Source organism: Crocodylus siamensis, chromosome 3, assembly GCF_052110815.1.
Source record: "Crocodylus siamensis isolate JL-2025a chromosome 3, ASM5211081v1, whole genome shotgun sequence".
Lineage (NCBI taxonomy): Eukaryota > Metazoa > Chordata > Crocodylia > Crocodylidae > Crocodylus > Crocodylus siamensis.
This window is the reverse complement of record NC_143397.1, coordinates 200,420,009-200,433,147: the sequence shown is the minus strand read 5'-3', so window position 1 is coordinate 200,433,147 and position 13,139 is coordinate 200,420,009. Positions and strand designations below refer to the sequence as shown.

At 39.8% G+C, this 13,139-nt stretch overlaps 1 protein-coding gene across 3 annotated transcripts in view; it reads left to right on the top strand.

The window, feature by feature from the left end:
- Positions 1-13,139, top strand: part of LACTB2 (lactamase beta 2) — a 30,355-nt gene that overhangs the window by 8,261 nt on the left and 8,955 nt on the right. For all 3 annotated transcript variants that reach the window (XR_016441451.1, XM_090040147.1, XM_090040146.1), the window contains exons 4-6: positions 1,509-1,687; positions 9,979-10,127; positions 13,010-13,091. Coding sequence is in view for 2 of the 3 variants with exons in the window: in XM_090040147.1 (XP_089896273.1) it covers positions 1,509-1,687; positions 9,979-10,127; positions 13,010-13,091 (410 nt within the window). In the remaining variant the exon portion in view is untranslated. The remainder of the gene's footprint in view (positions 1-1,508; positions 1,688-9,978; positions 10,128-13,009; positions 13,092-13,139) is intronic.

Below are 13,139 nucleotides of genomic sequence, written 5' to 3'. Positions count from 1 at the left end.
TTATTGATCAGATTGGCAGGGACTGTGGATATTTTTGTCTTCCTGTGTAGTATGGAACGTGGTCCTTTTCGTAGGATCCACTAAGTATATATTAACCGCTGCTTTATCATTGTGTCAGTTCATTGGAAGTGCCTTTGTGTTTCCCCCCCCTTACTTTTACCTGTAGCATGTTATATGGTGTTCTTAGTGTTTGGGATATTTTTCCTTTTAGTTGTGAGGGTAAGGATTTGAAGTGGTAATTTTGGCGATTGCTTTGGATAACAAATGCCTGAGAACATAGGGGACTAGACTTAATGGTCTAGGAGGTCCTTCCTGGACTTTTATTCCTAAATATATTTTTAAACCATATTCAGTTGGCTGAAAGACTTTGCCTGTCTTGGCAAAGTGACCTGGGCACAACTATACATACTTTTTATTAGCTCTTGGATGGAATACACAAATGCATTATACCTAGGCACAACACCATCAAGTCTTTAAGAAACTATGGAGATTTCAAAATGCTGACTAGGATCTTCTTAGCAACATGGACTATAGTGAACACCCTAAACTGTTTTCTGCTCCCTGCACTGGTTTATCAAAGAACTTAAAATCAAGTTTCAGGTCTTGGTCATTATCCTCAAGGTGCTCCCTGGCCTGGGCCCAGGAGATGTGAAAGCTCTGGGATGAAGATTCTGAACTGGTATTTTTACTCCTCTGGCACAGTGAAACATTTTACGTAAAGGTGAAGATCAAAAATGCAGAAGATACAGGGACAGCCTGATTCTATAGTGTGAACTTGTATGAAGATGGAGGAGGATCCTTTCACACCTCATTCCATTCTGCTCTATCTGTAAGGTGCATTTCTTCAACTTTGCAGGTGTAACGTAGACATATAGGTCTATCTGTGTGTTTGGTGTGTGAGTGCATGTACATGCACATATATTTATGAACTTAGCCACAATAAAACTCCTGAGCATACAGTTTGCCTGTAGGGAAGTAAATAAGAGAAAACGTAGCCACATGAGAGAGATTAGTTGTATCACTTAATGCACTGCTGGAAAATGCTCAGATACTACATGTGTAATAGAAAAACTTGTGTTATAGAATGTAGGGCTAACTATGTCCAGAATCAGCAGCTTATGACTTGTGGGCCAGATGCAGACTGCAGAGCCCATTAATTCACCCTGTAGACATGGGGCTTCAGGAAGAAGCAGCAGTGGCAGCCAGGTCCTTGTGCCCACCCAGCTTTGACCCAATCTGGGTAATTTCCGCCTGCAGCCTAAAAAGGTTTCTGACTGATGATATAAGCCAAATCCCACATGGATTTATGAAATCTGGGAATTTATAATGGGTTAACCTAAATCTTATCTTCTGTTACATTGCTATTTCATATCTCTATAATAATTCTTTATAGAATTGTATTTTCTTTATTAATCACAAACACATGTTTATATATATTTCTTTTCCTTGTAAGGGGTATTTGTGTTACATACATCCTGCATGTAAATTTATGCTTTTGTTCTTAACAGAGTTTTATATACACCTGGACACACGGATGATCATATGGTTTTGCATCTCATAGAAGAAAATGCTATATTCTCTGGTGACTGTATTCTAGGAGAAGGGACGGCAATATTTGAAGATCTCTATGAGTACATGAAATCATTGGAAAGGCTGTTGCAGATTAAAGCTGTCTTGATATATCCTGGTTGGTATCTTTGTATTGAATTGCATAATTAAATCAACAGTATACATTTGTTTAACATATAATCTTCTAATTAGAGGTACACCAATACATTGGTCCAATACTGAGTCGGCACTAATAAAAATAAAATTGGCTGCATTGGATATTGGCCCCATGCAGCCAATATTTTGGCTGATAAACGCCTGTGCATGCACGCAGCTGCACTGCAGCACGCAGGTGGCAAGGAGCACAGCATAGCAGCTTGGAGAGCTGTGTGTAGCTGTTAAGTCCATTGTGGTGGAAGGGGAGTGTGAAAGGAAGGGGCGTAGGGGAGGGGGGCAGATCAATGCCCCCCACAGAGAGGGAGGGAGTGAGGCAGGGGCTGGGGCAGGCGCTGCCCGGCCAAGCCCCCTATGGCTCATGGTGTGGGGGGGGAGGAAACAACACACAACATGTGCCTCCCAGATCTGCACAGGGTGGGTGGGCTGGAGCTGGGACTGCACAGGGCTCTTCTTGGCAGGGACTGGGCTTGGGATGGACAGCAGCGCTGGGAGAGTGCTACAGGCGATGCTGTAGCCCCCCCATCCTAGTGCTTCCACTGGATTTCATAAGTCTAACCCCCGCCTCCACCTACACACCAGGAAGAGCCAGGGCTGTGCCGGGCGGGGCAGGGGGCTACAGCAGAATTTGGGGCGGCTGTAGCCCCTGCCCCCCCAGCACTGGCACTGCCCATCCGGAGCCCAGCCCCTGCCAAGAAGAGCCCAGCAGAGCCCTGAACCTGGCCCACAGCTGGAACTTTCCCCACCCTTTGCAGATCCAGGGGCATCCACGCCCCCCACAATGTCCTCCTAGGTTGTGCGCAGCAGCAGGAGCCACTCTCCTCTCCTACCCACCCAGATGAGATGTGGCTCCGTCCCACACTGCCTGCCCGGCTGGGCAGCACCTGCCCCAGCCCCACTCCCTCACTACGCGGGCCGCTGATCTGCCCGCCCCCATGCCCCTTCCCTGCTTCCTCCCCTTCTACCACAACAGACTTAACCAGCTGGACACAGCTGTATCGGAAATCAGATCAGTATCTGCTTACATGCCTCCTTAAAAATTGGCTATTGGTATTGGCCCCCAAAATCTCTATTGATGCACCACTTACTTATAACAATACAAGACCACTTATAACTGACAAATAATAATGCAGATATAATACTGCAGGAAACTGCTCATACCTCATCATGGCTGCCTACTATAATAGCTGTTTCTCTTGCTGACATCTTTTTGATTCTGTGTTAAATTTGCACTTCTGAAAAGTTCTGAACTGACGGTTCAGAGGATCCATGCACTGTACAGCAGAACCAGTGCACTTTGCTCACAGCTGAAAAGAACAAAGAAGGAAATGGTCAAGTATGTTAGTTAAGTACCTATGACCATTTGCTTTTTTGGCTGCTTTGGTCGGGGTGGTATAAAAAAGTTGGGAATAGTGATCATGGTTTATGGAATGTATAGCTGTTTATTGCAGTCTGGATTTCTACTGTAAATTCAATTAATCATGGGGAAAATAGGGTTGGAAGGGACCTCACAAGGTCATCTAGCCTATCCCCCTGCTCAAGGCAGGATCATTCCTAACTAAATCATCCTAGTCAAATGTCAAAAGGCTGGCTTAAGTCAAAGCATACTGTGTCTGCTGCTCTGCCCTCATCCATAAAGCCTGTCACTTTTATCATAGAAGGAAATCAGGTTAGTCAGGTATGACTTGCTCTTGATGAATCCATGCTGTATTTTCTCAGATACAACATACCTTGGGATAAGATACGCACTTTCTGTTTGAAAGGCAGAATAAAGAAAAGAAGGTCTTGTAGTAACTGAGTAGTAGCAGCTATGGAACCAGACCTGCTCATTGTTCTCCTTCCTATGAATCCATACAGACTTTATTTTCATTTTTGTCCAGAAAGTGGCAGAAACTGCCCTTACCATATTTCTTGTATATAATACATACTCCAATTTCCAGGAGCTGGATTGTGTTTAGGGGTTTGGGGGGTGGGGTTGGAATAAGGTGTATGTATGTGAGAAAATATGTTATTTTGTTAATGGAAAGGTCACCTTTGACATTTTTTTTCAGAAACTGCAAAAACCAAGTGTATTAGTGTCTCTTACTGTGATGGTTATTTTTTTTACATTTTAAATGCTTTGTTTTGGGGAATCCAAATTCCCAAATCTGTGTTTAAATATTAAACACATTAAAGATGGTAAATACCATTAAAGGCAGCTTTGTTTGATAACTTAAATATTCCATTTGAAGTATTCATATGACCTCAAACTGTGTATCTGTTAATAATCTTCTGATTTGATTTAGACTCTGACATTGCTTTTCTTTTGTTCTGGAAATACATTAGTTTTCATGTAAAGCATGACTCTTGTTTATCAAGACTGAACTTAAAAACTCATTATGTGACTAAGATTTAATTCCCTACTCTCTTTCAGAACTTCACTTCCTAACTCCTACCTCTTTCATTTATCTTTTTACTTTTCCTCACACCATTCATTCTGCATGACTGACTTCATCCCTCTGTTTCTATTTTCTTTCTTAACCTTTTAGGTGTGCCCTTTTTGACACTGCCCTGTGCCTTTACTCCTTATAATATACTTGAAATGGTTTTTTTGTAAAATAAATTAACATATATAACGTGCTATATATATCAATAGCTTTTAAATTACTTTATGGGAGGGAAGTGTTATTAAAGCTGATGCACACCTTGTTTACAGTTGGGGAAAATGAAGAAAGTGAAGTTAAATAATTTGCCTATAGTTATCAGCTGATCAGTGGTATTGCTGAGAATAGTACCCAGGCCTCTGTCCAGTAGTCCACATTGCCTGCCTTACAAAGTTTATATACTATAGTCCGTTTCTTTTGATTTTTTTTCTGCACTCCAGGAAAAAAATTGAAGCAAGTAATGTGCCAGATTTTACCATTTAATCATGCACAGTCACCCTTCTTCAGGCATAGGGAGTCTGCTGGTCCCTATGCCTGAAGAAGGGTGACTGTGCCCAAAAGCTTGCTAAGAGCTCTCTTCCAACTATTCAGTTGGTCTAATAAAAGATATCACATCTGCTCAAAGTACTTTGCCTGCCCATGTCCTTAGACCAATATGGCTACAACCAAAAAACTCAGCTTTTCTTGGGGTATGTAGTTAGATGTAAAACGTCTAATTTTCATCCAGTACTTAGTCTTCATTTAGCCAAGGTGCTCACCTTTATCAGTCTGGTTTCAGATTGCATGAGCCTCATCATCCCTTCCCCCCATTGTAGAATTAGGTAGAGATAAAAGCCCCTTTAAAAACTAATTGAAAATCATTTTGGTTTTTGGGTGGGCCATAGATTCAGCACCCAAAAGTTCTGTTCCATACAGACTCTTATCTTAGATCTCTAGACCTTTGGTGCTGCTAGAACTACTTTTCTGCCTATCTTATTATAAAAGGATGAAATTCCACCAAAGGCTTGTTTTGCTGTAGTTGTTTACATTTTAATATGCTTCTTTCAGTTAAGATCTTTATTACAGTACAGTATATATTTTTATATTTTATCAGTGGTCAGTAGCCATAAATATTTTGTTATATACTGGGTTCAGTCATATCTAATTTGTATACATAGTCCACAAATTTTTGTCCACTTCTGCAAGCAGTAAGCACTCGCCAATCAAAAATTTCTATTACTGCTCTTTTAATATAGTAAAATTTTTACTGTAATGAGAGTAACTACATTTTGTGCTTTAATGTTATTCAGACTAAGTCGCCCCTTCCTGAGATTTGTTTTTTTCTTTTACTCCCACTCTCAAACACACTTTGGAGGCGTTTATATGAGGTTTTGAATTGTTTTGTCACAGTGAGTCCATTTGCCTAATGTAAATATCTACTTTTACCATGTGTATTTTTACTAAGCATGTGAATTGGTTTGGACTGAATATACATCAGAATATATTCATTGCCAGTACCTTATAAATATGTATAAGAACTAAAAAATGTGTTTTGGCCACCAGAGGGCATCCACACTTTTCTGTTAACCATCTTTTAGTTAAGAAATATGAATACTTAAACTGGAATATTTAAGTTATCAAACAAAACTTTAACTTCAATGGTATTTATCATCTTTAATGTGTTTAATATTGAAACATGGATTTGGGAATTTGGATTCTCCATAACAAAACATTTAAAACGTAAAAAATTAACCATCATACTAAGAAACACTAATACATTTGTTTTTTTTGTAGGTTCTGAAAAAAGTCAAAGGTGACCTTTACATTAATGAAATACCATATTTTCTCATACAAACACCTTTTTTTAACCCCCTCCCCAACTATACACAATCCAGCTGCTGGAAAGTGGAGTGTCTATGATATACAAGAAATATGGCCGTGGCAGTTTCTGCCACTTTCTAGACAAAAATGAAAGTAAAGTCTGCATGGATTCACAGGACAAACAGTAAGAAGGTTTGGCTCCCTAGCTGCTGCTACTCACTCACTACAAGGAAAGACCTCTTTTTCTGCTTTCCACCTTTCAAATACAAGGTGCATATCTTATCCCAGGGGAATGTTTTATGTGAGAAAATACAGTAATTTTGATTTAACAGATGAACCTCAGATTCATACCAGAAATCTTTCCATCCTCCCACTTTATAGCATAAATATTTTCAATATGGAACATCAGCTTAGTCAAATTATGCATCCACTGTTTTTGGCTGACATTTCCAACCATAGGTGATATTTGTCTACTCTTTTAAGGCGTGCTTTCCAAATACAGAACAAACTTCCAGGTTTTTTTGTGTTTGGCACTACAACTGTTTCATGTCTCTCCCTTAAACTGTAAAAGAGCACCATGCATTGTAAGGCAGAAAGCTCATTAAGAATGTGCTTTCTCATGTATATAACCTTGATTTACTTTCTCCTGATTATATATTAGAGGTGTTGGGTTCCAAATACATAATATATGTCTACATTCATCTGAACCAGAGGTGTCAGACTGGGCCCAATCCAGACTTTGGGTTTCCTTTAATGCCTGATCCAGCCTGGGAAATGGGGATAGCTGCCACGGCCACTGCTCTGAGGGGTCTGGGACAGTGAGGGATCCAGAGGTCGTGGTGAGGGGTCTGTTGGCTAAAATCTTGGCAGTGGAAGGGATCCAATTATGGCAACCCAAACTTGGTGCTGATGGCCACAGCTAGCAGGGCCAAAGAGTCTTGAATTTCATAGTAAGCCATGCTTGCCAACTTCTAATAGTCTGGTGGTAGATCCAGCCCACAGGTCCTACATTTGACATCCTAACCTAAACCAATATTTGCATATACTTTAAAAGTATACACTTCAGAATGTCCTGGCCTGGTTTTCAAAGCAAGGTTACATGTTGTTATTACAGAGCAGGGATTGGCAACCTATGGCCTGCAGGCTGAATCCGAACTGGCGGAGCCATTTGATTTGGCCCATAGACATGGGGCTTTAGTGGTATTTGGCAGCAAGAGGCTTCAGCAGCAATTGCTTTCCTGTCCTGCTGCAGAGAAAAATGCCAGCAGTGGCTGAGTCCTAGCATATTCCCCCCACGTCTGGTCTGAACTGGGTTAATCTGGTCCACAGCCTTAAAAAGTTGCATATCACTGTTATAGAGGAAGGGAGGGAATTGGTATGCCTCAGTTTATGTGCTTCAGTACTATAAAGCTGGCAATAGGGGTCTAAGCATATTTTTGCTAAACATTTTGTGACTAGATAAAATCAAGTGGTTGAGGATTTTGTTATTTGCTTTTACATTAGAGAATATTGTTATTTTTCTATTTTCTTTCAACAGCTTATTTGCTATAGTTCTGAAATGCACCAGTGTATTTCATCTTCTGTGTATTAGAAAATAACGTTAGCTGTATTAGCTAATCTGCTCTGCAGTGGGCTTTCTAGGAACTCCAGCTATCTGCCCTCATCTTCTCATTTGTCTCCCATACCTACGGGTTCAGTAACATATCTGAACCCATTCTTACTGCCATATTAGTTTAGCAGTTAATTATCTGAGTTGCCTAGCTACTCCTCACATGGTCTGTCCTTCAAAGTGTATGAACTTTTAAGACTTCCCATTACCCTATCTTCATGTAATCTATGGTCTTATGAAGATGGCAGAAAGTATTACCAACTGAAAGTAGAATTTCTTCCATTAGGTGCGAGAAGTTAACTAACATCCTTCCATGTTAGCAGAATTATATATGCATGCTATGAACTTGTAGTTCAGTCTCTGAACTAAGAGCTAAGGAGCAGTTCTAGGCTGTATCACACACTTGTTCTGTGACTTACAGCAGATCAGTTTTTATAGTTCTTTGCTTTGTTTTCCCACCTGTAATGTAAAGGTAATGATGCTACTTCACAAGGGTCATACACAGAGGAGATTGTGATGTTTTATGATGGTGGTAGCCATATGAGGACCTACATTATTAAAATATGGACGTACTTCCTTTAAGGAAGGTATATGTTTATAACTAATAGAATGTGGTGAATGACCCAGAAAACTGGTTGATGAAGCAGGTTTATGTCCAGACCTGGTTCCATATTTCTCAGTAGCATTCATATATGTGGAGAATGCTTCATGTGACTTTTTGGCCCTTTAGAGAAGACGAGTAGTTAGTCTTACCACCTCCAGTTTCCTACCTCAACTAATTATTTCTTTATCCTTTTAACATACAATACCAGTGGTGTTACCGATTATAAATATAGTAAGTTTGTAACAGTTATTTTGATTAGCAAAAAAACTGTAATTGAAGGATATTATTTGTAGAAAGTCTTACTTTTAAAGTACACATTTAAGACATATTTATGACCATCCATATATGTTAGTTACAGTGTAAAATAAGTCTTGGTGTATATTAGGCTTGGTGTATATAGGTGTGTACGTGTTGAATATAGCATGAAAGTTGAATATACATAACTTTTTTGAGCTGAAGACTTTGTAGACTTTTGCCAAGCTTACAAGTTCCTCCTAGTTGTCTATCAGGTTTAAAATTTCCACAGATTCCAGCAGTACTTATTATTTTAGGATTCACTTGATGCTACTTCATACAACACAGACTTTTAACTTGTGAAGAGTGTTTTGTGTTTATTCTACACTGCCACTTCCCCAGACAGGAAAAAGAGCCCAGGATTCATGGACCCAAGTATAAATGCTGGTATTTGATCTTGGTAGTGTTTTACAGCCTCTGTATACTGGTATACATGACTATGTATAGTGCAAGGGAGAAGAGAATTAAGGCTTTCAATCTTTGGATTGTAAATTGCACAGAGAAAAGGAGCTTTGCATTGCATCTCAGTTCCTTGATTTCAAAAGGCAGTTTGAAACTACAATGAAAAATTATTTTTAAGTTGCAAGGGACTGAAAAAGATATGAGTCTGTCAAAATTTCCCAAAAGTCTTTGGACAAAAAATTATTTTGATTGATTTTTTTTTTTTTAAACTTACTCCAAAATACATCTATAGGCTATTAAAAATTCCAGAAATGTAGATTCAGAAGAGCTGCAAAAGAAACTTTTATTAGTGGGTTAGTCAACAATCAACCTTACACGCATGAACATAGTTTCCTTTATCTCAACATGCAAAGTGCACACCGTCCAAATTACAGTACTAGGATTTCTGTGTACCTTAACGGTTTGTAAAAAGAAAAATCCCTGTGTTTTGGCAGATAATTTCTTCATAGATAAAGCACCTATATAAACTGTGTTTGCATATGATAGTCTCCATATAAAGTTCAATTCTTTTTGGATAGGGATTGTAGTCCTTCCCTTTTTTTCAAAGCACTTCCTATAAGCAAGTACTTATGATCTATCTGAGTGACTCCATATTGAAATGGCCATGTTGGAATGTTTATTTCAAATATAGTTAACCTGTTTTGCCATTTCCTTATTCCTGTTCAGACAAATTAATATTTTTCTTTTTTTTTAATTTCATTTCCTAATCAGTTTTTTTTCTTCTTGTTTTGTGTTTAAGTAGGCCACAGCAGCCTTGTCCTTGCAGTGTTACCTTTTCACACTCAAATCTTTTCAGTTCTGCTGTTCTGATCCAGAAGTGTAGGTTCAGTCCTTGCTCTGGAATTGCACTGATGGTTAATCCCAGTTAACTCACTGTAAATGAATACCTGATTATTTGAGTTGGGGGATCAGATCTTTTGTGTTGCTGACTATAGAAACTTTTGGCCTATCAGTGTACACTTACTTAATTGAGAGAGACGTTATTTGTAAATGAATTATTCATTAACTTGATTCTGTAATTCAGTTATATAAAACATTACTCTTGTAAATGTGTTTAAACTTAGGACATGGCCCTGTAATACACAATGTAGATGACAAAATTCAAGAATATATTTCTCACCGAAATATGCGCGAACAGCAAATTTTAAGTATGTTCCAGAAGAATGCCGTAAAATCATTTACACCCATGGAGCTTGTAAAAATGGTGTACAAGGTAATACTAGTTAAAATGTTTTTATATCTGGAACTAGATTAGAATCAAAGATCGCAACCTTATTTTGTATTGAATTTAAAAACATTGGGGTATGTATTTGTATTAGACTTCTAAAAGTTCATAATTGAACACGGTCACACTTGGCATATGCTTCCTGTTATGAAAAATAAATAGTCTGTGCATGTGTAAAATATGACATTCAGTATGTTAGTAGTCATATTGCTTAAGTGCTTTCCTGGATTGGGACTTAAATTGTTTTTATTAACTTCTTAAACTTCAGTAACAAACTACTTTAAATTTAGTGAATATCTTATTTTCATGAAGATAAAGCTTTAAGTTACAAAACAGTTAAATCAGTGAAAAATGTCAGATAATAGTTAAATATTTTTTTTTTTACTTTTATTATATGCAAAGTTGTTTAGAGAGTCCCACAAAGTGTTTTAGAACATGTAACCCCAGGCACTCACAGCCTTCAGAAGGCTGTGTGCCAGCTGTGTTAGAAATCTGGCATTCACGTGCTTACAGTATGGCAAAATAATCTGGATCTTGTTATCTGAAGCAAGATGCATAAATAATTCATTTGACAGATGTCTAAAGCCTGCTGTCTTACACCTTTCTTTTCAAAAGGGTAAATCTCACTATTTAGGACTCACGGTATGGAGATCATTTCACTCTCAGTATCGCTTTTAAGAACTTCCTAGTTAGGAAGTAAAAGTAAGGGGGTTGGATTCTAGGAGAGGAGACTATTGCTATCTAACAGTCCCTAAACTCTATGCAGGACAGGTTTATGAAGGGTTTTGCAATCTACTGTGGGTTGTTTTGGTACAGCAAACTTTCACTCTTATGGCTGTTTATAAATGTCAGGTGGAAACTGCTGTATATTTTACCTGTCTGAGTAGATACAGTCCATTTCTGGCTGTTTTGTAGAGTAGAAATTATCCCAGCATTAAGGTTGGGAGTCTGTTGCCCACTCATCACACTGAGATGAGCTGGGTGAGATAAATGGATATGTTTCTCAACCTGTGGGTCACAAGACTATATGAAAGGGTTGCAAACAAACTTTAAGAAAGGGTTCTCCTTTAATGGAGAAAAATGTGGGAAACCATGGCTCTTCTCTTGCAGGCAGGCAGAGTTCCAGCCTGCAAGGGGCTGCTTGTGGCCCCCCCACCATGCTCCACACACCCCCACTCCCTACCCCACACACTTGGGAGCAGGGGGCAGTGGGTTGGGAGTGAGGGACACTGGATTGGGACTGGCAATCAATCTTTACAAATGGGTCCTGTTACCAAAAAGGTTGAGAACCACTGAGTTAGAGGATATCAGGAACACAGTAACAGTTGCATTGTGAAAGAGATTCCAGGTGCGATTTCAGGCAGGCTTTTCAACATTCCCACCTGTATCACAGACTACTTGGGCACATCTACACGAGGTGTTTACTGCAGAGATGCCCAGTTAGCTCCACAGTAAAGTCTTTGCATCTCTACATCTACCTATTAAGTTGCAGTAAACTAATAAATGCTGTTGTAAATTGGTACTTTTAAATACAAGTACTATCCTGCTGCAACATTTTGTACTATGCAGCAGCATGCATGTAGATGCTGACAGGGCTGGCTGGGGCACAAAGGGTGCTTCATTGTGGGGGGCTCCTTGCCAGCTAGCCCCACACTAGAGCACTCTCATGCCCCAGCCAGCCCCTCCACAGCACACTGAGCCAGGTCATACCAGTCCTGGTGACCTCCCCACCTCTCCCCCCAGGTCCCCTGCCAGCCAGGGTTGCTCTGACCAAGCTCAACATGCTGTGGTTCTGGATACATGTGTAAACGTGGCACCCAGGAGCAATGAACTCCAGCACACTATGTGCCAGAGTTTATTTCTTCACATTAATTGTACATGTAAATACACCCCTTGATTTTAAATTTGTCCCTCTCCCCCTTGCAGGTAACAAAACGGTTAATAGAGCAGGTTTGTTTTTGGAGGAATAAACAGTAGTGTAAGAAATAGTGGTTTCGAGGAAGGTGCTTCAGTACTTTAGATTATCATCCAAAAGTTTCGATGCTTATCTTAATCATTATGAATTTGTCCCATCACTAAAATCCAAAAAATTTTTATTACATCACTAAGGTTTTAGTGTTTAGGTGCCTATTTTGCAATCCTGATACAGATTTTCTAAATAACTATTTACCAAGCCAGCTCTTTACATCACATAAAACTAGAGGCGCACTGATACATTGATCGCAATATCAGATCGGCACCAATATGAGGAAAATTGAAAGTATTGGCAGTCGGCTTTTTTTGTCTGATGTGGCTGATAAACGCCTGGCCCAGCCTCATCCCACCAGGAGGAGCCTGGTGCAGCCCTGGCCCCAGCCTGCAGTGGCAGCTCCCCCTTCCCCACCTGCAGAGCCAGGGGCACATGCCCCCCACATGCTCTCCGGGGGTGTGTGCAGGGCTGAGAGCCACTCCTACCTTCTCCATGCCTCCCAGATAAGTCACAGCTTCATCCCATGCCCTGCCCTGGCTGTGTAGCACCTGCCCCAGCCCCACTCCCTCCCTCCCTCACCACAGGGGCCTTGATCTACTCCCTATGCCCCTTCCCTCCCCCCTTTTCCCACAGCCGCATCACAGCACACAGGTGGCCAGGAGCATAGCCCAGCAGTGTGGAGAACAGACAGGTGCAGCTGGTAAGCCTGTTGTGAGAAAAGGGGGGAGGGAAGGGACATAATTGTTTCAGTTCTTTGCAGTTACATAGATAGTGTTTAACAAATAATTCTGGTTTTGGAGTTACATTGTTCATAGCTAATTCAGTATATTAAAAAAAAATTGACAAAACTGACAAATATTTAAGTTGCATGACCATAATATATTCATTGTGTTTTTATTAGGATCTTCCTGAACCCTTATATAAAGCAGCAGAAAATAACATCACCTGCCACTTAAGGAAATTAGAAAAAGAAGGAAAAGTGTGTAAGTGTTTCTGTCTCAAGTTATTTCTTACAGTATGTTTAGTAAATT